This window comes from Schistocerca americana, chromosome 5 (assembly GCF_021461395.2).
Source record: "Schistocerca americana isolate TAMUIC-IGC-003095 chromosome 5, iqSchAmer2.1, whole genome shotgun sequence".
In the NCBI taxonomy this organism is placed as follows: Eukaryota; Metazoa; Arthropoda; class Insecta; order Orthoptera; family Acrididae; genus Schistocerca; species Schistocerca americana.
Window position 1 is genome coordinate 68381534 of NC_060123.1, and position 24264 is coordinate 68405797.

A 24264-nucleotide genomic window follows, 5' to 3' on the forward strand; every position below is an offset into this window, starting at 1 on the left:
GGCTTGTTGCTGCCGCGCTGCTATAACAGAATCGAGGCGCAATTTTTCTCAAACGATTTTACAGAAACAAACCGGTAAAAAACTTTCGTTTTTGCATTACTTATTTATATGACAGCTTCATGACGAGATGCCCATCATTTCTTTAATGGTCACAGTTATTGTGATATTGCTATTTAAGTAAGAAACTGCGTGAAATTGGGAAAAGTTTGCAATGAAAAATAGGGTTCACTGTGATTTAGCATTTGGTGCACATTACATAACATGTTGCTGCATATGAAATTTATCTAACGTATTGAAGTTTTATTTAGACTTGACTGGGGATATCCATCTGCCACCAGTCTCGAGAAAACTGATCTTATGTAGCACACTCACTTGTGATCGCGGGCGCTAGATGAAATATTCACGCCGGCCGGGATGACCGAGCGGTTCTAGGCGCTACAGTCTGGAACCACGCCACCGCTATGGTCGCAGGTTCGAATCCTGCCTCGAGCTTGGATGTGTGTGATGTCCTTAGTTTTGTTAGGTTATAGTAGTTCTAAGTTCTAGGGGACTGATGACCTCAGAAGTTAAGTCCCATAGTGCTCAGGGCCATTTGAACCATTTTTTTGAAATATCCACAGCATTCCTCATGTCTCGTAAACGGTTTGAGATATCGAGATGAGATTTTCGCAAATGACAGTATGCAAAGAGGAGAGTATTTTACCATATGGTTATTATGCGAAACTTCGTTGTCAACTTGTTATTTCACTAACTACAGACTTTTTCGATGAAAGAGTGTAATCGTTAACTGTCATCAGCAGCTGGTGACATGAGAAATGCTGTGAGCTTTGGAACAACTAAGTGAAATTACATGTTAATTTTTTCACCAAGGAGGTGCTTTCTCACAAGCTACTGATGTTATGTACTTGTCTGCAGTGCCTTGCTTAATGAACTTCGTAAACCACTGTTTTATAATTCTCTCGCAACTGTGTCTGGATAATATGTTAGTGAAGTGATGTTGTGCAAATTGTGCTGTGTTTTGGCAAAAGAAGCAAGTTTTAATATGGTAACAAGAGAGATGCAGCTTTTACTCAAAATTCGCCCCTCATGATGCTTCAGTCGCAAATGGTTAAGAAGACAGGCGAAAATAAATCGCTGCTTTTGTTGCATTTTCAGTGGAATTCTGTTTAGAGACTAACCAAAGCAAAGGTGACAGTAGATCTTTTTTGATGGTCACCATGGAAGTGTGAGCGTGGAGAGACTCCACTTAATATTTACAAAAAACTTGAGCACATGAGCCGGTTTACAATGGCACTTCCCCTCCAGTGCTCGGCATTTCCCCTACAGTACTTGCCAACTACCCCCACCACTACCATTTTCCAACACCCGCTCTGTCCACTGTGCATCTACCGGCCACGATAGTCTGCGCGCGCTCTACTGACCGAATTACGGGTGTGCCCGACTGCATCTTTATTTTTGAAGACCTGGCACGGGTTGATCACTGTCATCACCAGTTTGTAGCGCCTTCTGATAGCAAGTCACCTGCACTAGTAAAGTTCGTGTTGCCCTTGATACAAAAGTGGAGTGCATTGGAGTGCATTACATTCTTTGTCAATTCACTGCTGAATGACATAAACATGTGGTAAGTGACATCGTCCTGAACAAAGACATCACCAAAGGACAGAGAACCCATGTTCATGTATGTGATATGATGTAGCTGTCTATGATACATTACGTCTTAAGAAATGTACTTTAAATATCGTACACAACATACAAAATGCTGTGGATTATTATCTTATTGTTCAGTTTGTTTTATTGAAACCAAAATCCACAGTGCGCCACTAGAACAAATTATTACCTTGATCACTTGCAGCAGACCTACCTCAAGAAGGAAGTCAATAGCACTGTCATCTGTAGTATCGTTAGCCTGTACTTCCACGTCCTCGTCGCAGACAAGTGCGGCATACTGGATCTGCTTCATCCTGAAACAGAATATAAGTGAAAAGAAAGAAGTTCGTAATGGCAGCCACGAAAAGTGTAAGAACCTGTGAGAAACAACAAGCGTTCATTCAGCATACTACCTGTCACTCTTCCAGAATAGCATCTGCAACTGTAGTCAGCTTACATATCTGCTGTTTACATTAGTTTGTTTATTCTCGTAAGAAGGAAAGCAACAATATTAGTACACGGGTGTTTGGGTCTGAAACATGTTCTGAGGGATAATGGGTAACCTTAGTGAACTAAACTGGTCGCTAGCACGAAGTTTGCTGTGACAGCCGACGTGTCGATAAATGTTTGAAAGGTAAAAAAGCAGTTTAAAGTCTGATTTAAAATTTCTTCTGGTCATCTCTATCTATACTAGAATATTTATTTGACCTATAGATGCTCGTGTAGTACAGTTGAAAAATGTGTTTACTTTGGTGTTAAATCTGTGTTTCATTTGCAACATGGATTGGAGCGAAAACTGCTGTGTTCATTTTTATTAAATTTCAGCCACTGTGCTACATAGATACCTGAAATAAATAGATGGCCTTCAAGTGAACAGCAGTACTCGAAATATTAAGGACAATACACTACTGGTCATTAAAATTGCTGCACAGCGAAGATGACGTGCAACAGACGCGAAATTTAACCGACAGGAAGAAGATGCTGTGATATGCAAATGATTAGCTTTACAGAGCATTCACACAAGGTTGGCGCCGGTGGCGACACCTACAACGTGCTGACATGAGGAAAGTTTCCAACCGATTTCTCATACACAAACAGCAGTTGACCGGCGTTGCCTGGTGAAACGTTGTTGTGATGCCTCGTATAAGGAGGAGAAATGCGTACCATCACGTTTCCGACTTTGATAAAGGTCGGATTGTAGCCTATCGCGATTGCGGTTTATCGTATCGCGACATTGCTGCTCGCGTTGGTCGAGATCCAATGACTGTTAGCAGAATATGGAATCGGTGGGTTCAGTAGGGTATTACGGAACGCCGTGCTGGATCCCAACGGCCTCGTATCACTAGCAGTTGAGATGACAGGCATCTTATTCGCATGGCTGTAACGGTTCGTGCAGCCACGTCTCGATCGCTGAGTCAACAGATGTGGACGTTTGCAAGACAACAACCTTGTGCACGAACAGTTCGACGACGTTTGCAGCAGCATGGACTATCAGCTCGGAGACCACGGCTGCGGTTACCCTTGACGGTGTATCACAGACAGGAGCGCCTGCGATGGTGCACTCAACGACGAATCTGAGTGCACAAATGGCAAAACGTCAATTTTTCGGATGAATCCAGGTTCTGTTTACAGCATCGTGATGGTCGCATCCGTGTTCGGCGACATCGCGGTAAATGCATATTGGGAGCGTGTATTCGTCATCGCAATACTGGCGTATCACCCGGCGTGATGGTATGGGGTGCCATTGGTTGCACGTCTCGGTCACCCCTTGTTCGCATTGACGGCACTTTGAACAGTGGGCGTTACATTTCAAATGTGTTACGACCAGTGACTCTACCCTTCATTCGATCGCTGCGAAACTCTACATTTCAGCAGGATAATGCACGACCGCATGTTGCAGGTCCTGTACGGGCCTTTCTGGATACAGAAAATGTTCGACTGCTGCCCTGGCCAGCACAATCTACAGATCTCTCACCAATTGAAAACATCTGTTCAAAGGTGGCTGAGCAACTGGCACGTCACAATACGCCAGTCACTATTCTTGATGAATTGTGGTGTCGTGTTGAAGATGCATGGGCAGCTGTAGCTGTACACTCCATCCAAGCTATGTTTGACTCAATTCTCAGGCATATATTGGCCGTTATTATGGCCAGAGGTGGTTGTTCTGGGTATTGATTTCTCAGGATCTATGCACCCAAATTGCGTGAAAATGTAATCACATGTCAGTTCTAGTACAATATATTTGTCCAATGAATACCCGTTTATCATCTGCATTTCTTCTTGGTGTACCAATTTTAATGACCGGTAATGTACTTCCATTTATACAAAGCAAAAGATTAACATTTTCCATTTGATTTGCGTAGTCACTTACGAAATATAGTGTCATCCATGTCACTACTATTTTCTCGAATGCAATTTTAAACTCTGCCACAAGTAGTTACTCATAACTCGGGCCAACAGGTGTTGGTCAATAAAACCTACTTCATCTTTAATGACAGTTTTTAGCTCCATTAAACTTTGGAGTTTGTCTACGTACATAACGCTCTTTCAAATCCCCCCCTCCCCCCAAAACACACACAGAGGCAAAAAAGCTGACAAGTCTGGCGACCGTAATACCATGTCACGTGAATTAATCTAGAATTCTCCCCAACTGCCAAGCCTGTTGAAAATAAACACATGTCTTATTTATCCGACCACCTGAATATGCACATAGAAGTCTTTTCGCTGCTGAAAGTCAGTGTCCTTGGTCTGCTGAACCACCAGTCTTTTATACTGATGGAATTTTAAATCCAAACGTAACATTTTGATCACAGACTCTTGATGAACTATGCGGAAAATGGAGTCGAAATAACAGCTGTGTTGCAACAACAGACTCAGCATTGAGGATAAAGTTGTCGTACGCGAATACCCGATGCTCTGTCGCCCACTATTCCATTGCTACCGAAATGGCAAAGAGTCCTGAAGTGAATGACGTAGGTGCTGCGCCCTTCCACTTCTGACAACGGTATACTAGCCAATATGAAAATGTCCGTTTTCATAGGTCACCCTGTATATGCTAATATATCAATTGCCAGCATGCAACGAATAACGTATACATACTCCGTATACTGACTCGTTCCACATCGTACGGAAAGAAGTCGAACAAACCATTCGTGAAAAATGTAACTGGTTAGTTGTCAGACACTTATCTGTGGAGACCCCAGTCGAGATAGTGAAGTTGTAATCCTGAACAGTCATCCACATGTAGATTATAAAGTACTGATAGAATTTTTTAATTTTCATTTCTTAATAACGACTGATTCTCAAAATTAACGAAATGCATTATGCGTGGGCAAACGTCGGAAGTGACTGTTGCTATGGGTATAAAGGGCCAAACGTATTACCGTATAATAATTATGAGTCAACAAACGAGACTTTTTACTCAAACGCCTAAGCTAACTCCCGTGTTTCAATTGCGTAATGCGCTGGACAATCGTCATACCGCAACAACATACGTTGTCGAACATCCATAGCGACATCCTGCAATAGTAGCGGTCGTTCCTGTTCCAAAAACGTTCGATTTTTCCGTCCATTCAACGTGCCGTCGATAAAATACGGACCAATGACTTTGTTCCCCATAATGCCATGTCGAATTAAATCAGGTGATGCTGAGGGAATTAGTTTAGGAAATGAGACACTTAAAGTATTAGATTAGTTTTACTATTTGGGGAACAAAATAACTGATGATGGTCGAAGTAGAAAGGGTATAAAATGTAGACTGGCAATGGTAAGGAAAGCGTTTCTAAAGAAGAGAAATTTGTTAACATCGAGTATAGATTTAAGTGTCAGGAAGTCGTTTCTGAAAGCATTTGTATGGAGTGTAGCCATGTATGGAAGTGAAACATGGACGATAAATAGTTTAGACAAGAAGAGAATAGAAGTTTTCGAAATGTGGTGCTATAGAAGTATGCTGAAGATTAGATGGGTAGATCTCATAACTAATGAGGAGGTACTGAATAGTATTAGGAAGAAGAGAAATTTGTGTCACAACCTGACTAGAAAGAGGGATTGGTTGGTAGGACATGTTTTGAGGCATCAAGGGATCACCAATTTAGTACTGGAGGGCAGCGTGGAGAGTAAAAATCCTAGAGGGAGACCAACAGCACCGTGGTTTGTGAACGTAGACTCAGTGGGAAATGGTACTTCGGCAAAGGAAGTTGGTGTCGTTTGTATTTTTTGATGATCCGATTCACAAAATACTATCCGGTTATGAAAATCGGCACCATGAAGTCCCTGATGCAGTGACACGTGGCATGAATGATACGACGACGCAGTATTGAGGCAATGCTGTCTGTTGACATACCAGGATCACGGTGTAATTGCCTGGCGTTTATCCGCTGGTTTGGTGCATTGCCGCTAGTACAGCTATTTCATTAGCTTTTCCTGTAACACGTTTGCTTCCTTTTGCCGGTCTGTGCGCTGCCATCCGGCATAAAGGCGGTCACACAAGGCAACAGCAGCCTCAACATTCCTCCTACATTCTCCGTAAACCAGGAACATTTCTTTTTTTTCTTTTGTGGTTGCAACATGCATTGTCCGCTTGCACGTCTGTTCTCCAAATGGTAGGTAGGTGTGCAGGCTATAAACACTGCGCAAGTATTGTAATGACGACCATGCCACTTGGGACCTGTGGAATGGTACATTAGCTTATTTTTTTGAGTTGTAAATGTTTGTCATGTATTGTTGTTTTTCTGACATGCTCTACATCCTGGAGGACCTCCTCACTATGGATCAATTGGAATGAAAGTAATTCTAATCTAATCTAATCTTTAGAGCCGCTCTCTGTTCTACGTCTACACGATACGTGAGAGCTCCGGTACACTGCCTGTTACGATACGTCGTAGTTCGCTACACGGCCACGGTGGCGCGTCAAATAGTCCCCTGTTCAATACGCTGAAGGAATAAACGTTGTGAATGGGTTCCCAATTAGGAGTTACGAAGTACTGGCTATCCAGTAGCTGCACCCTTGTTCAACAGTCCCGTCATGATTCTCCTGTTGCCTCAAAGAATTGTGTGTGCAAATGATCCAGCACATTGCAAAATTTTGAGGAATGACAACTGTGATCATTACTCGTGGTTTGTACAGTATAACACTACTGCATCATTAAGATATATGTGACATGTACAGTATATCCTGTAGAGCGCTCGTAAGCTCCAAACACACAAACACACACACACACACACACATCCTGTAAACAATATTCTCCTTATAACTGGGAAAGGTAAAGAGATCTGTTTGCATTGGCTAAAGAAGTACTATGCAAGTCTTCCTCACAAGATGGTCTAGAAATCCAACATCAGCTATCTCGTAGAAGCACAAATTCTGCCCACAAGAAAGATATTTGTTGTACTTGTGATTTTAATACCTACTTAACAGAACACTAAATAATTCTCACGCACTGATGCTGAATGACCAATATTGGTTTATTTACTTACAACTGTAGCAGCCATTAGATCTACCCTGACACAACCCAGTTTTTGCCGTAGATACTATACTTCTATGCACATCAGTGTGTCCATTTTACGAACTTGTTGAATGTTATTGTGCTATCCAGTCGATCAATAGCTCAAAATCTAATACCGGTTGGGTTGTTTGGGGGAAGGGTCCAAACAGCGAGGTCATCGGTCTCATTGGATTAGGGAAGGATGGGGAAGGAAGTCGGCTGTGCCCTTTCAAAGGTACCATCCCGGTACTTGCCTGAAGCGGTTTAGGGAAATCACGGAAAACCTAAATCAGGATGGTCGGACGTGGGATTGAACCGTCTTCCTCCCGAATGCGAGTCCAGTGTGCTAACCACTGCGCCATCCCGCTCGGTGAAAATCTAGTATGAAAATAAAAGATGTTGGTATTGAGGTGTATAATGCACGACAATGTGACTATTATAACGCCAGCAACAATAAAAGTAAAGCTGTAAAAAGAAAACAAAGCATGGAATTAAATGAACAACTACAATAAATTAATCAAATAATATTAGATGGGCAATATCTGAGAAAGTCAACAAACTTCTGGGTACATTTCATTAATAAAAATTATTAATGGAATGTTTGCTGAAATTAGCTGTTAAAAGTAGAGGGGGGTTCCTGTCCAAGACTGTGTAAGATATTTGATATTTGTAATGAAATCATGCAAAATAGAGAGTAAGTTTCTAGCTGAACACTGGGTTGACTTCCCATCAGAAAATAATGTGTATTCTAACAAAATGTGGCTTGACTGACGTTAGTAAACTTCGACCACCACACTGTTGCTGGGCAAGAAATAAACGGGACATAACACACACCCAGTAGAAGAAATTCTTCTTTTCTATGTGGCTTGAGGGAAGTACGTCACTGCCTTTAGGTGACTTCTGTAACGCGACTTTTTGTCTCTCACTGTCAATCACTCTTCTTTACTCTGGTTTCAAGTGCGAGGTCACAACATGCACGAGGACAGAGCAACGTGTCACAGAAGGAAATATCCCGATCTACTTGACTGCCATATCCGTCAGCTCGTTACATGGAGTAACTACTGTAAGATTCTCACGTGTTCTCTGCTATCGTAAGTAATTCACCTTTGCTGTACTGGGACAAACATGAATGAGTGAAGTGTAGAGTAGTGAATAAGATCCTTGACTCTGTGTTTAGTTTTATCTGTGGTTGTCTTGCTGCTCTGTCACTTATGCAACGCTGGGACATTCTTATCCGAGCCATTGTAGCGAGCAGTTGAGTTTTTCAAATAATGAGATCTGCTACCTGTGAATCTGGGAGACGCTATCTCGAATACTTCATTATGGAGCTGAAAACTGACATACGCTCCTGGAAATTGAAATAAGAACACCGTGAATTCATTGTCCCAGGAAGGGGAAACTTTATTGACACATTCCTGGGGTCAGATACATCACATGATCACACTGACAGAACCACAGGCACATAGACACAGGCAACAGAGCATGCACAATGTCGGCACTAGTACAGTGTATATCCACCTTTCGCAGCAATGCAGGCTGCTATTCTCCCATGGAGACGATCGTAGAGATGCTGGATGTAGTTCTGTGGAACGGCTTGCCATGCCATTTCCACCTGGCGCCTCAGTTGGACCAGCGTTCGTGCTGGACGTGCAGACCGCGTGAGACGACGCTTCATCCAGTCCCAAACATGCTCAATGGGGGACAGATCCGGAGATCTTGCTGGCCAGGGTAGTTGACGCACACCTTCTAGAGCACGTTGGGTGGCACGGGATACATGCGGACGTGCATTGTCCTGTTGGAACAGCAAGTTCCCTTGCCGGTCTAGGAATGGTAGAACGATGGGTTCGATGACGGTTTGGATGTACCGTGCACTATTCAGTGTCCCCTCGACGATCACCAGTGGTGTACGGCCAGTGTAGGAGATCGCTCCCCACACCATGATGCCGGGTGTTGGCCCTGTGTGCCTCGGTCGTATGCAGTCCTGATTGTGGCGCTCACCTGCACGGCGCCAAACACGCATACGACCATCATTGGCACCAAGGCAGAAGCGACTCTCATCGCTGAAGACGACACGTCTCCATTCGTCCCTCCATTCACGCCTGTCGCGACACCACTGGAGGCGGGCTGCACGATGTTGGGGCGTGAGCGGAAGACGGCCTAACGGTGTGCGGGACCGTAGCCCAGCTTCACGGAGACGGTTGCGAATGGTCCTCGCCGATACCCCAGGAGCAACAGTGTCCCTAATTTGCTGGGAAGTGGCGGTGCGGTCCCCTACGGCACGGCGTAGGATCGTACGGTCTTGGCGTGCATCCGTGCGTCGCTGCGGTCCGGTCCCAGGTCGACGGGCACGTGCACCTTCCGCAGACCACTGGCGACAACATCGATGTACTGTGGAGACCTCACGCCCCACGTGTTGAGCAATTCGGCGGTAAGTCCACCCGGCCTCCCGCATGCCCACTATACGCCCTCGCTCAAAGTCCGTCAACTGCACATACGGTTCACGTTCACGCTGTCGCGGCATGCTACCAGTGTTAAAGACTGCGATGGAGCTCCGTATGCCACGGCAAACTGGCTTACACTGACGGCGGCGGTGCACAAATGCTGCGCAGCTAGCGCCATTCGACGGCCAACACCGCGGTTCCTGGTGTGTCCGCTGTGCTGTGCGTGTGATCATTGCTTGTACAGCCCTCTCGCAGTGTCCGGAGCAAGTATGGTGGGTCTGACACACCGGTGTCAATGTGTTCTTTTTTCCATTTCCAGGAGTGTATAATGCTTTCTTGTTCATGTTATTGATAGAAAATATTTTGGAGATATTTTGAAGGTGTGTTTGTAGTTTCTTTGTAATGAGAGAATTTGGTAATTGTTATAGTCTTCTTATTTTGTGCAGTTTTTTGTCAATAATCAGAGCTTGATTTCTCAGAAACGGTTTTCTTTAAAGTAAAAGTCGCTTCCATGATTCATGGTAAAGTTCTGAATTTTCATCATGTGTCCATTGTACCTTACACCACATGAAGCGACAAACCATTTGTGACAAAAAAAAAGAATAGATTATTTATTTTAGCTGTTGCATCTGTTGACTTGTTTTTGCTTTCGAGAACGTCAGTTCTCCAGACACAAAGAAAAAGAAACATGCAGACCAAGAGGTAAGTCACTTATATTTCAGGACAGCTCTCATCTTGCGTTACTGTGCAACCAGTGCGTAGTCAGGATTGTCAGGTGTCGTGCTGGCAAGTACATTAATTTTTGGTGAACGGTATTGGTAATGTCAAACAGCTACTGTCTTCCGAGGAGAGCAGTAATGAAGCCACCGGTCTCGCCCCAGTGGTAACACCGTTTCCCATCTGATCATCAAAGTTAATCGTTGCTGGGCTTGGCTAGCACTTGGATGGGTGACAGTCCGGTCTGTCGATTGCTGTTGACAAGTGGGGTGCACTCAACCCTTGTGAGGCCAATTGAGAAGCTACTTGGTGGGGAAGTAGTGGCTCCAGTGACTAAAACTGTTAACGGCCGATAGAGTGGTGTGCTGACCACATACCCCTCCGTATCTGCATCCAGCCAGGCAGGTCGATTCCGTTGGGCCCTCAAGGACTTTTCGGACAGAGTTTAGTTTTAGAGCAGTAATCTATTTTTGTGGATGTTCTTAGCCTAACATTGCACTTCACAACACGCAATATTCATAATGTGCGTCGGTATTGAGTTTTAGTAACACACATCCAAAATTTGCATCACCTCCGAGAGTTCCGGAGACATAAACATCAATTCCGTCCTTTTTATTGCTCGTGAAAACCACACATTGCATGTTTTACAACCATACAGCGAGACCTTCAGAGGTGGTGGTCCAGATTGCTGTACACACCGGTACCTTTAATACCCAGTAGCACGTCCTCTTGCATTGACGCATGCCTGTATTCGTCGTGGCTTATTATCCACAAGTTCATCAAGGCACTGTTGGTCCAGATTGTCCCCCTCCTCAACGGGGATTCGGCGTAGATCCCTCAGATTGGTTGGTGGACCACGTCGCCCATAAACAGCTCTTTTCAATCAATCCAAGGCATGTTCGATAGGGTTCATGTCTGGAGAACATGCTGGCCACTCGAGTCGAGCGATGCCTTTATTCTGAAGGAAGTCATTCACAAGATGTGCACGATGCCGGCGCGAATTGTCGTCCATGGAGAAAATACCTCACCAATATGCTGCCGATATAGTTGCACCATCGGTCTGATGATGGTATTCACGTATCGTACAGCCGTTTTGGCGCCTTCCACGACCATCAGCGGCGTACGTCGGCCCCACACAATACCACCCCAACACATCAGGGAACCTCCACCTTGCTGCACTCGCTGGACAGTGTGTTTGAGGCATTCAGCCTGACCAGGTTGCCTCCAAGCACGTCTCTGGCGATTGCCTGGTTGAAGGCATATGCGAAACTCATCGGTGAAGAGAGCGTGATGCCAATCCTGAGCGGTCCGTTCGGCATGTCGTTTCGTCCATCTGTACCTTGCTGCATGGTGTCGTGGTTGCAAAGATGGACCTCGCCATGGACGTTGGGCGTAACGTTGCGCATCATCCAGCCTGTTGCGCAGAGTTTGAGCCGTAATATGACGTCCTGTGACTGCACGAAAAGCCGTTATCCGTAGCTAGCGGTCATCCACTGTAATATTAGCCCTTGGGCGACGTGAGCGAGGTATGTCATCGACAGTTCCTGTCTCTCTGTATCTCCTCCATGTCGTAACAACATCGCTTTGGTTCACTCCGAGACGCCTGGAGACTTCCCTCGTTGAGAGCCCTTCCTGGCACAAAGTAACTATGCGCTCGCGATAGAACCGTAGTATTGACCGTCCAGGCATGGTTGAACTACAGACAACAAGAGCCGTGTACCTCCTTCCTGGAACTGATCGACTGTCGGACCTCCTCCGTCTAATAGGCGCTGCTAATGCCTGGTTGTTTGCATCTTTTGGCGGCTTTAGTGGCATCTCTGAACAGTCAAATGGACTATGTCTGTGATACAGTATCCATAGTCGACATCTATCTTCAGGAGTTCTGGGAACTGGGCTGATGCAAAACTTTTTTTGATGTGTGTATATGTTTTTCATTAAGCACGCGATTAGTATTTTGGCATTTAATTGGAGTCATTCTCTTTATTTGAAATTTTGCATTTCATGAAATTTGAACTTTTATTTATATCTCTCTTCACATATTGAACACAGGCCCAACCAAGATCAGTTTTGTTCAGCAGTTGAGAGCAACACCTAATGTACACGTTGCATGAGGAGAAAGGTTTCGAAATCAATGTATTCAATTTTATTTTAGACAGACAATATTTTATACAAAGCTTACAACACATGTTATTAACCAGAATGAGTTGGTGAAGGAGGATTTTCTGTATATTCAAAACCGGTTTCATGGGAGAGTGCTTGTTCTTGATGGCTAAAAAAGCACTCACGGAATCTGGGCTGATGGCAAATTTTGTTGCTCGAATACATCAGGTCAAGTGCTCTCAAGATGATATTGCTTCTTTACCATTCATACCCGTACCCGTGGTCTAAGGATAGCGTCTTTGATTCATAATCAAAACGTCTTCCGTCACGGGTTCGATCCCCGCCACTGCCTAAATTTTGATTAAATAATCAGCATTGGCGGCCGAGGACTTCCAGCATAAGAAGTCAGCCTCATTCTGCCAACGGCCTTGTCAAAGAGGGCGGAGGAGCGGATAGAGGATCAGGGCACTCTCTTGTCCTAGGGGTGGGAAATTGCCCCTAAAGGCGGAAGAATGCAGAAGGCAATGGAAACCACTGCATTAAAGACACGTAACGTGTATCCACAGGACATGTGGCCTGTAATTGAAGAAGTATCATGATGATCTCTCCATTGGCAAAAGATTCCGGAATAGTCCCCCATTCGGATCTCCGGGAGGGGACTGCTAAGGGGGAGGTTACCATGAGAAAAAGATGGAATAATCTACGAAAGGATAACGTTCTACGAGTCGGGGCGTGGAATGTCAGAAGCTTGAACGTGGTAGGGAAACTAGAAAATCTGAAAATGGAAATGCAAAGGCTCAATCTAGATATAGTAGGGGTCAGTGAAGTGAAGTGAAGTGGAAGGAAGACAAGGATTTCTGGTCAGATGAGTATCGGGTAATATCAACAGCATCAGAAAATGGTATAACAGGTGTAGGATTCATTATGAATAGGAAGGTAGGGCAGAGGGTGTTTCACTGTGAACAGTTCAGTGATCGGGTTGTTCTAATCAGAATCGACAGCAGACCAACACACCGACAACGATAGTTCAGGTATACATGCCGACGTCGCAAGCTGAAGATGAACAGATAGAGAAAGTGTATGAGGATATTGAAAGGGTAATGCAGTATGTGAGGGGGGGGCGAAAATCTAATAGTCATGGGCGACTGGAATGCAGTTGTAGGGGAAGGAGTAGAAGAAAAGGTTACAGGAGAATCTGTGCTTGGGACAAGGAATAAAAGAGGAGAAAGACTAATTGAGTTCTGTAACAAGTTACAGCTAGTAATAGCGAATACCCTGTTCAAGAATCACAAGAGGAGGAGGTACACTTGGAAAAGGCCGGGAGATACGGGAAGATTTCAATTAGATTACATCATGGTCAGACAGAGATTCCGAAATCAGATACTGGATTGTGAGGCGTATCCAGGAGCAGATATAGACTCAGATCACAATATAATAGTGATGAAGAGTAGGCTGAAGTTCAAGACATTAGTCAGGAAGAATCAATACGCAAAGAAGTGGGATACGGAAGTACTAAGGAATGACGAGATACGTTTGAAGTTCTCTAACGCTATAGATACAGCAATATGGAATAGCGCAGTAGGCAGTACAGTTGAAGAGGAATGGACATCTCTAACAAGGGCCATCACAGAAGTTGGGAAGGAAAACATAGGTACAAAGAAGGTAGCTGCGAAGAAACCATGGGTAACAGAAGAAATACTTCAGTTGATTGATGAAAGGAGGAAGTACAAACATGTTCCGGGAAAATCAGGAATACAGAAATACAAGTCGCTGAGGAATGAAATAAATAGGGTGCAGGGAAGCTAAGACGAAATGGCTGCAGGAAAAATGTGAAGACATCGAAAAAGATATGATTGTCGGAAGGACAGACTCAGCATACAGGAAAGTCAAAACATTAAAAGCAACGGTGGTAACATTAAGAGTGCAACGGGAATTCCACTGTTAAATGCAGAGGAGAGAGCAGATAGGTGGAAAAAATACATTGAAAGCCTCTATGAGGGTGTAGATTTGTCTGATGTGATAGAACAAGAAACAGGAGTCGATTTAGAAGAGATAGGGGATCCAGTATTAGAATCGGAACTTAAAAGAGCTTTGGAGGACTTACGGTCAAATAAGGCAGAAGGGATAGATAACATTCCATCAGAATTTCTAAAATCATTGGGGGAAGTGGCAACAAAACGACTATTCACGTTGGTGTGAAGAATATATGAATCTGGCGATATACCATCTGACTTTCGGAAAAGCATCATCCACACAATTCCGAAGACGGCAAGAGCTGACAAATGCGAAAATTATCGCACAATCAGCTTAACAGCTCATGCATCGAAGCTGCTTACAAGAATAATATACAGAAGAATGGAAAAGAAAATTGAGAATGCGCTAGGTGACGATCAGTTTGGCTTTAGGAAAAGTAAAGGGACGAGAGAGGCAACTCTGACGATACGGCTAATAATGCAAGCAAGGCTAAAGAAAAATCAAGACACTTTCATAGGATTTGTTGACCTGGAAAAAGCGTTCGACAATATAAAATGGTGCAAGCTGTTCGAGATTCTGAAAAAAGTAGGGGTAAGCTATAGGGAGAGACGGGTCATATACAATATGTACAACAACCAAGAGAGAATATTAAGAGTGGACGATCAAGAACGAAGTGCTCGTATTAAGAAGCGTGTAAGACAAGGCTGTAGCCTTTCGCCCCTACTCTTCAATCTGTACATCGAGGAAGCAATGATGGAAATAAAAGAAAGATTCAGGAGTGGAATTAAAATACAAGGTGAATGGATATCAATGATACGATTCGCTGATGACATTGCTATCCTGAGTGAAAGTGAAGAAGAATTAAATGATCTGCTGAACGGAATGAACAGTCTAATGAGTACACAGTATGGTTTGAGAGTAAGTCGGAGAAAGACGTAGGTAATGAGAAGTAGTAGAAATGAGAACAGCGAGAAACTTAACATCAGGATTGATGGTCACGAAGTCAACGAAGTTAAGGAATTCTGCTACCTAGGCAGTAAAATAACCAATGACGGACGGAGCAAGGAGGACATCAAAAGCAGACTCGCTATGGCAAAAAAGGCATTTCTGGCCAAGAGAAGTCTACTAATATCAAACACCGGCCTTAATTTGAGGAAGAAATTTCTGAGGATGTACGTCTGGAGTACAGCATTGTACGGTAGTGAAACATGGACTGTGGGAAAACCGGAACAGAAGAGAATCGAAGCATTTGAGATGTGGTGCTATAGACGAATGTTGAAAATTAGGTGGACTGATAAGGTAAGGAATGAGGAGGTTCTACGCAGAATCGGAGAGGAAAGGAATATGTGGAAAACACTGATAAGGAGAAGGGATAGGATGATAGGACATCTGCTAAGACATGAGAGAATGACTTCCATGGTACCAGAGGGAGCTGTAGAGGGCAAAAGCTGTAGAGGAAGACAGAGATTGGAATACGTCAAGCAAATAATTGAGGAAGTAGGTTGCAAGTGCTACTCTGAGATGAAGAGGTTAGCACAGGAAAGGAATTCGTGGCGGGCCGCATCAAACCAGTCAGTAGACTGATGACCAAAAAAGAAAAAAACCATTCATACTGTTGAAGTACGAGGGTCGTTCAATAAGCAATGCCCCACTTTTTTTTTAAAAAAAAAAGCCATTAATATACATAGACAATCGTCTTTGTACGTGCTTCACATTTGATGTTTGTTCTGTGCGCCTATGAAGTTTCGAACAGTTCTGTCAGAAGGCAGAGCCGCAGTACGGCGTCAAAATGGTGTCTACATACGACTCACGTTACAAGCAGCGTGTTGCTCTCAAATCTTGTGTTTTACATTAGATTAGATTTACTTTCATTGCAATTGATTGCAATTGATCCGTAGTGAGGAGGTCGTCCAGGATGTAGAAAATGTCAGATTTTTTTCATTTATTTTATTATTATTATTATACAAATTAATGACTTGTGGAAACAGTTACATATGAGGTTACCAGTTCAGAAGGTAAAACTGTAGTGCCCCATTTACCTCCTACAGTAATACAAGATTAAACATTACCATGTAAACGATAAGGCTTCACTTTTTCCCCAACCTTTATCTTGGCCTTAATTTCCCTCAACCTAACAATAAATCCTGGTGTTTCGCAATGTCATTAAAGAACCCCAGATATTGGTAAGTATAGTACTAAAGAACTCCCTTTCCTGCTGACTGCATCCTCACAATGTCTGACCAGCAGACTGTTGGTTATCCTCTTCTCAAGACATATAACTGAGGCCATTGGCGATAACATTATCCCCTCGGTGTATGTGACGCACACTAAACTGGAAGGCAAGAGATCCAGAGTGCATTTGTAAGTGTGACCCATCTGCCTCGGACTCCATAGTAACCAACTAAGGACCTGGTTATCTGCCTCAAGAATGAATGGACAATGCACCAGATAAATATAGAATTTCTTAAGGGTGTACAGCACGACCAATGTTTCCAGTTTGTAAATGGAATATTTAGCTTCTAATCCTGACAGATTGGAAGAGGCATACTATATCAGATATCTTGTAAAAGAACAGCTGCCGCACCCCTCATAGAGACTTCAGTTTGAACTATATCCTTCAAAAGTCAGTAGTCACCATATTTGGGCCGTTACTAACACCATTTTTAGACCCTCAGAGTGAGTTTGTTGGGAAGGACTCCATTCAAATTTATTTCCTTCTTACTCAATTCATTCAGTGAATCTGTAATTTCGGGTAAGTTAGATATAAACTTCTGAAGAAAATTTATCAAAAAAAAAAAAAAACGGTTCAAATGGCTCTGAGCACTATGGGACTTAACATCTGTGGTCATCAGTCCCCTAGAACTTAGAACTACTTAAACCTAACTAACCTAAGGACATCACACAGATCCATGCCCGAGGCAGGATTCGAACCTGCGACCGTAGCAGTCGCGCAGTTCCGGACTGAGCGCCTGAACCGCTAGACCACCGCGGCCGGCAAAATTTGTCATGCTGCTGAACCTTGCCACAGAAAAAGAAACGGTGGTGATTATCCGTAAACGTTTGTGTGCAGTGTATGGCGATGCTGAAGTTGATAGTACAGTTGGGCGACGGGTAAAGAAAGTTACAGCCTCAGGAGATGCAAAAACAGAGCTCCATGATCAGCCACGCTCGAGACATCCTGTCACAACCACTGCTACAGACATACTGAATCGTGCAGATGCCATTATTCGTGGCGACCGGCGCATCACAACTCGACAATTGGCTCTGCAGTTGTCGGTCAGCATTGGAAGTGCGTCTGCAATGACCGAGACTATCGGATATGCTCACGATGGGTTCCACGAATGGTCACAGCGGACCATACAATTCAAATAAAGGCCTTTTCATCTGAAATATTGGAGCGTTTTGAGACAGACGGAGAGGCTTTTCTCTACGGGGAACGCATTCTGAAGATGACGAGAGTGTCAGTCATACAGTGAAAACACAGCTACACCTACAGGACAAGAGTTTTTACCAGCAGGGAATACATGCTCTTTAACAGCGTTGATGTACGGCCACAGAACGTGATGGAGACTACGTAGAAAAACAGGACATGCACAAGACATGTTGATGTACGTTGTCAGCAAATTCTGAGTCTTAGCAATAAATATGTGCTGAAAAAAAATGTGGGGCATTGCATATTGAACGACCATCGTATTTTTTTACCGTAATTGTTGTGTAGTTGTCAACAATTGTAGAAGAAAGACCCGAGTGCGGGTAGGCATGCATTTTTGTTGTTGTGGTCTTCAACCCTGAGACTGGTTTGATGCAGCTCTCCATACTACTCTATCCTGTGCAAGTTTCTTCATCTCCCACTACCTACTGCAACCTACATCCTTCTGAAGCTGTTTAGTGTATTCATCTCTTGGTCTCCCTCTACGATTTTTACCCTCCACAGTGCCCTCCAATACTAAATTGATGATCCCTTGATGTCTCAGAATATGCCCTACCAACCGATCCCTTCTTCTAGTCAAGTTGTGCCACAAACTCCTCTCCAATTCTATTCAATACCTCTTCATTAGTTACCTCCTCTAATCTTCAACATTCTTCTGTAACACCACATTTCGAAAGCTTATATTCTCTTCTTGTCTAAACTATTTATCGTCCATGTTTCACTTCCATGCAAGGCTGCACTCCATACAAATACTTTCAGAAACGACTTCCTCACACTTAAATCTATATTCGGGGTTAACAAATTTCTCTTATTCAGAAACGCTTTCCTTGCCATTGTCAGTCTACATTTTATATCCTCTCTACTTCGACCATCATCAGTTATTTTGCTCCCCAAATAGCAAACCTCATTTACTACTTTAAGCGTCTCATTTCCTAATATAATTCCCGTAGCACCACCCGATTTAATTCGACTACATACCATTATCTTCGTTTTGCTTTTGTTGATGTTCATCTTATATCCTCCTTTCAAGACACTGTCCATTCTGTTCAGCTGCTCTTCCAGGCCCTTTGCTGTCTCTGACAGAATTACAAAGTTTTTATTTCTTGTCCATGGATTTTAATTCCTACTCCGAATTTTTCTTTTGTTACCTTCACTGCTTGCTCAATATACAGATTGAATAACATCGGGGATAGGCTAAAACCCTGTCTCACTCGTTTCCCAACCACTGCTTCCCTTTCAAGCCCCTCGACTCTTACAACTGCCATCTTGTTTCTGTACAAATTGCAAATAGCCTTTCGTTCCCTGTATTTTACCCGTGCCACCATCAGAATTTGAAAGAGAATATTCCAGTCAACGTTGTCAAAAGCTTTCTCTAAGTCTACAAATGCTAGAAACGTAGGTTTGCCTTTCCTTGATCTATTTTCTAAGATAAGTCGTATGGTCAGTAATGCCTCACGTGTTCCAACGTTTCTACGGAATCCAAACTTATCTTCCCCGAGGCCAGCTTTTACCAGTTTTTCCATTCGTATGTACAGAATTAGTGTTAGTATTTTGCAGCCGTGGATTATTAAACTGATAGTTCGGTAATTTTCACGTCTGTCTACACCTGCTTTCTTTGGGATTGGAATTATTATATTCCTCTTGAAATCTGAGGGTATTTCGCCTTTCTCATACATCTTGCTCACTAGATGGTAGAGTTTTGGGACGCCTGGCTCTCCCAAGGCTGTCAGTATTTCTAATGGAATGTTGTCTATTCCCGGGGCCACGTTTCGACTCAGGTCTTTCCGTGCTCTGTCAAACTCTTCACGCTGTATCATATTTCCTATTTCATCTTCATCTACATTCTCTTGCATTTCTATAATATTGTCCTCAAGAACATCTCCCTTGTATAGACTCTCTACATAGTCCTTCCACCTTCCCGCTTTCCCTTCTTTGCTTAGAACTGGGTTTCCATCTGAGCTCTTGATATTCATACAAGTGGCTCTCTTTCCTCCAAAGATCTCTTTAATTTTCGTGTAGGCAGTATCTATCTATCTGTCTTACCCCTAGTGATATGCGCCTCTACATCCTTACATTTGTCCACTAGCCATCCCTGCTTAGCCATTTTGCACTTCCTGTCGATCTCACTTTTGAGACGTTTGTATTCCTTTTTGGCTGCTTAATTTTCAGCATTTTTATATTTTCTCCTTTCATCAATTAAATTCAATATCTCTTCTGTTACCCAATGATTTCTATTAGCCCTCGTCTTTTTACCTACTTGATCCTCTGCTACCTTCACAGTTCCATCTCTCAAAGCTACCCACTCTTCTTCTACTGTATTTCTTTCCCCCATTCTTGTCAATCGTTTCCTAATACTTTCCCTGAAGCTCTCTACAACCTCTCGTTCTTTCAGTTTATCCAGGTTCCATCTCCTTAAATTCTCACCTTTTTGCAGTGTCTTCAATTTTAATCTGCAGTTCATAACCAATAGATTGTGGTCAGAGTCCACATCTGCCCCTGGAAATGTCCTACAATTTAAAACCTGGTTCCTGAATCTCTGTCTTACCATTACATAATCTATCTGAGAGCTTCCAGTATCTCCAGGCCTCTTCCATGTGTACAACCTTCTTTTATGATTCTTGAACCAAGTGTTAGGCATACATACAGTGTTAGGTTTACATACAGCTACAGAATTATTACACTGAGATCTACCAAGACTTACTGTTCTTCGGTGATGTTGTCCCTTCGTTCATACATCTGCTGGTAGGAGAAGAGAACGTGGTTGATTTTGGCCTCGCCGCACATGGTGACGGCGGGGAAGGGCAGCTTGCTGACCGGGTAGGAGGACTCTGCGAAGGTGACGATGACGGGCGTCGTGTCCCACTTGTGCTTGGCCTGCCAGATGAAGACGCAGCACACGGAGAGGCTCAGCAGGAAGGTCAGCACCCAGCACACTCTGCCAACAAAAGGGGGCCACGCCCACCTCAGTTCCGTAGTCGTAGAAAAGCAGGATTGTCATCACGTCGACTCAGAGGTCATTGCAGATGTGGTACCTCCCGGTGTACTTTTCAAAGGATCCCACCGGGCGTGGTGGCGCAGTATACGCCTACAGACCGCACTCACAAGGGAACCTCCCCATCGCACCGCCCTCAGACTTAGTTATAAGTTGGCACAGTGGATGGGTCTTGAAAAACTGAACACAGATCAATCGAGAAAACAGCAAGAAGTTGTGTGGAACTATGAAAAAAATAAGCAAAATATACAAACTGAGTGGTCCAAGTGCAAGATATGCAACATCATGGACAGTGGGCGCTCAGGAGCGCCGTGGTCCCGTGGTTAGCGTGAGCAGCTGCGGAACGAGAGGTCCTTCGTTCAAGTTTTCCCTCGCGTGAAAAGTTTAATTTTTTATTTTCAGACAATTATTATCTGTCCGTCCGTCCGTCTGATGCGACTGTGAAACTGTTGCATTCATTTGTTGTACTTTATGTGACAAACTCTTATGTTTTCATCACTTTTTCGGGAGTGATTAACACATCCACAAGAAAACCTAAATCGGGCAAGGTAGAAGAATCTTTTTACCCTTTCGCCAAGTGCACAAGTTAGGTGGGTCGACAACATATTCCTGTCATGTGACGCACATGCCGTCACCAGTGCCGTGTAGAATATATCAGACGTGTTATCCTGTGGAGGAATCGATTGACCTATGACCTTGTTTTAGGTTCCCATTGGACAGGCACGTCCTTTCGTCTACAAATCGCAGGGTTTTGCGGTGCGGTCGCAAAACACAGACACTAAACTTATTACAGTGAACAGAGACGTCAATGAACGAACGGACTTTGCGAAAATAAAGAACGTAAACTTTTCACTCGAGGGAAGACTTGAACCAAGGACCTCTCGTCCCACAGCTCCTCACGCTAACCACTTTTTTTTTTGTTTTTAATCTCATTTTGTTCGTTTTCGTTCGTTGTATCTGCTCGGTGTGGACATCGCAAGAGACCCGTTTAAGTTCGTCGTTGACCCATTAACTCAGTTTTTTTTTTTTTTTTTTATTTATTACAGAGGGCAGCTAACCCTCTGACCGAACACGCTGAGTTACCATGGCGGCACCACGGGACCACGAGCCACCTGAGCTAACACTATCCTTGATTTTGCCTGTCTTGCGCATGGACTACTCAGTTTGTATATTTTGCTTATTTTTTTTTCATAGTTCCACACAACTTCAAAAAAAAAAAAATGGTTCAAATGGCTCTGAGCACTATGGGACTTAACATCTGAGGTCATCAGTCCCCTAGAACTTAGAACTACTTAAACCTAACTATCCTAAGGACATCACAGACATCCATGCCCGAGGCAGGATTCGAACCTGCGACCGTAGCGGTCACCCGGTTCCAGACTGAAGCGCCACACAACTTCTTCCTGTTTTCTCGATTGATCTGTGTTCAATTTTTCAAGGCCTATCCACTGTGCCAACTTATAACTAAACCTGAGGGGGATGCGATGGGGAGGTTCCCTTGTCAGAATGGCTGAGCCTTGGTTAGAGAAATGTCGTGTTAGAGTAAACGTCGACAAGTGCGAAGCCGTTCTGTTCACTAGAAGACCGAAGCAACTGCCCAAACACCGATACTGCAGACTAATAACTCTACATGCACGCCCAATACCTCGGTGTCTGGCAGGACCGGAAATTACTCTGGGGGGCCACATACAACACATGACCAACAGAGCAAGCGCGAGGCTCAAACAGCTCTACCCTATGCTCAACAGGCGTAGCACACTGAACAGAAGCGTGTCGAGGTCCATGCACATAACACTTATTCGACTCCTGATGACGTACGCAGCCCCTGTCTGGGGATACGCTGTGCCCACACGCTTGCGCCGTCTGCAGATCATACAAAACAAAGTACTCAAAATCATAAGCAATGCTCCACGATACACACGCATTGCGGACCTTCACTGGGAAAACCGACTTGAGGCTCTCACGGAGGTAATCCACAAACCCACCACAAGACTATACAGGAACTCTAGACATTCGCAGAAGCCGGCCGCGGTGGTCTAGCGGTTCTGGCGCTGCAGTCCGGAACTGCGGGACTGCTACGGTCGCAGGTTCGAATCCTGCCTCGGGCATGGGTGTGTGTGATGTCCTTAGGTTAGTTAGGTTTAAGTAGTTCTAAGTTCTAGGGGACTTATGACCTAAGATGTTGAGTCCCATAGTGCTCAGAGCCATTTGAGCCTTTCGCAGAACCCGTTTATTCTGAATCTGGGGAACTACGACCACAACAATAGATGGAAACATAAAAGACCAAAAGACGTACTTGCAAGGACCTAACATCTATGGCCAAGTACACGCAAACACAACGGTACAAGTGAGCCCCTGTTAATCAGCCACCATTACTGGATATCGAATTGGAACACGCTTACCGAATAACTGGCACCACGCAGGGAAGCCGTACCGTACACTACAAGCAGACAAGTTCCACACCCTCCCCCACACAGTGAGATGATCTATGGCCGATCTCCCACTACTGTATAACGATCTTGATTGTTCCAGGAATGCAGCAGCAGCAGCAAACTTGGATACATCGCCATCGCCTGCCACGGTAATGATGCATGATACCCATACTAACAAACCCAACCTTGCACGAACTATCGCAGGTAGTAAGCCACTACTGCTCTTACTGCCCATCCTACTGTCGCAGAGGTTTTTTCCCACGGCACGAGCCCTGGCACTTTTTTCCCTCTGCTCTTCAAATTGCTACCCTCACTCAAGTTTCGTCCACTATCTATCACCTGATGGACCGTGTTAATGCGTAGTTTTACCCAGACGCAAAGATAACATTACAGTCCAGCATCCTGTGATCCACCTATTAGATAACTAGCATGTTGACGGAGAAGACAGTAGGACTTTTGGTTTGGTCACCACGTTGGTGCGGGCGTGGAGGGGCTCCATCTCTCCACTCGGGAGAATAGCGATTCAAATCTCAGTGGATTATCCAGATTGATATCATCCGCGATTTTCTTAAATAGTTTAAGGGGCTCCGGAAAGGCTCAAAATCATGAAAAGTTCAATTTTTACTTTTTTGCGTTTTCTGTATCTGCAAACTGTTACCTTTTAATAGATATATAATTTATTCAATTCCGAAGACTACAACTATTTTTAAATTTTCTTTGAAATGTGTTCTACATGGGCGTGACCCACTGTGGCGCTGTTAAACTGCTGTCAAATGGTGTTATTATTAACGTCCGTGTTCATCAGGTACATTTTAGCGATTTGAGATAAAGTATGTGTTGTGGCTAACCTGTGACGGTTCAATATATATCGCTGGTGTGATTGTCGATTGTTTCATGTTTATTTACTCTGTCGTTATCTCGAAAATATTCGTAATTAATTCTGTTTCTTGAGTCTCTGTTTTGTTGAAGTATAATAATGAGTAAAAGTAAAGTTATTAGAAATCCTCTTAAGGCTTTTAAGAAAAGGAGAAATGTTGGAAAGCCAAAG

The 24264-nt window shown here is 43.9% G+C and overlaps 1 protein-coding gene across 1 annotated transcript in view; it reads right to left on the bottom strand.

Annotated features, from left to right (window-relative positions):
• LOC124616210 (pickpocket protein 28-like) overlaps positions 1-24264 on the bottom strand; it is a 146089-nt gene that overhangs the window by 91391 nt on the left and 30434 nt on the right. The window contains exons 3-4 of the mRNA XM_047144513.1: positions 20494-20754; positions 1862-1961 (exon numbers count right to left, since the gene is read on the bottom strand). Of these exons, the coding sequence (XP_047000469.1) occupies positions 1862-1961; positions 20494-20754 (361 nt within the window). The remainder of the gene's footprint in view (positions 1-1861; positions 1962-20493; positions 20755-24264) is intronic.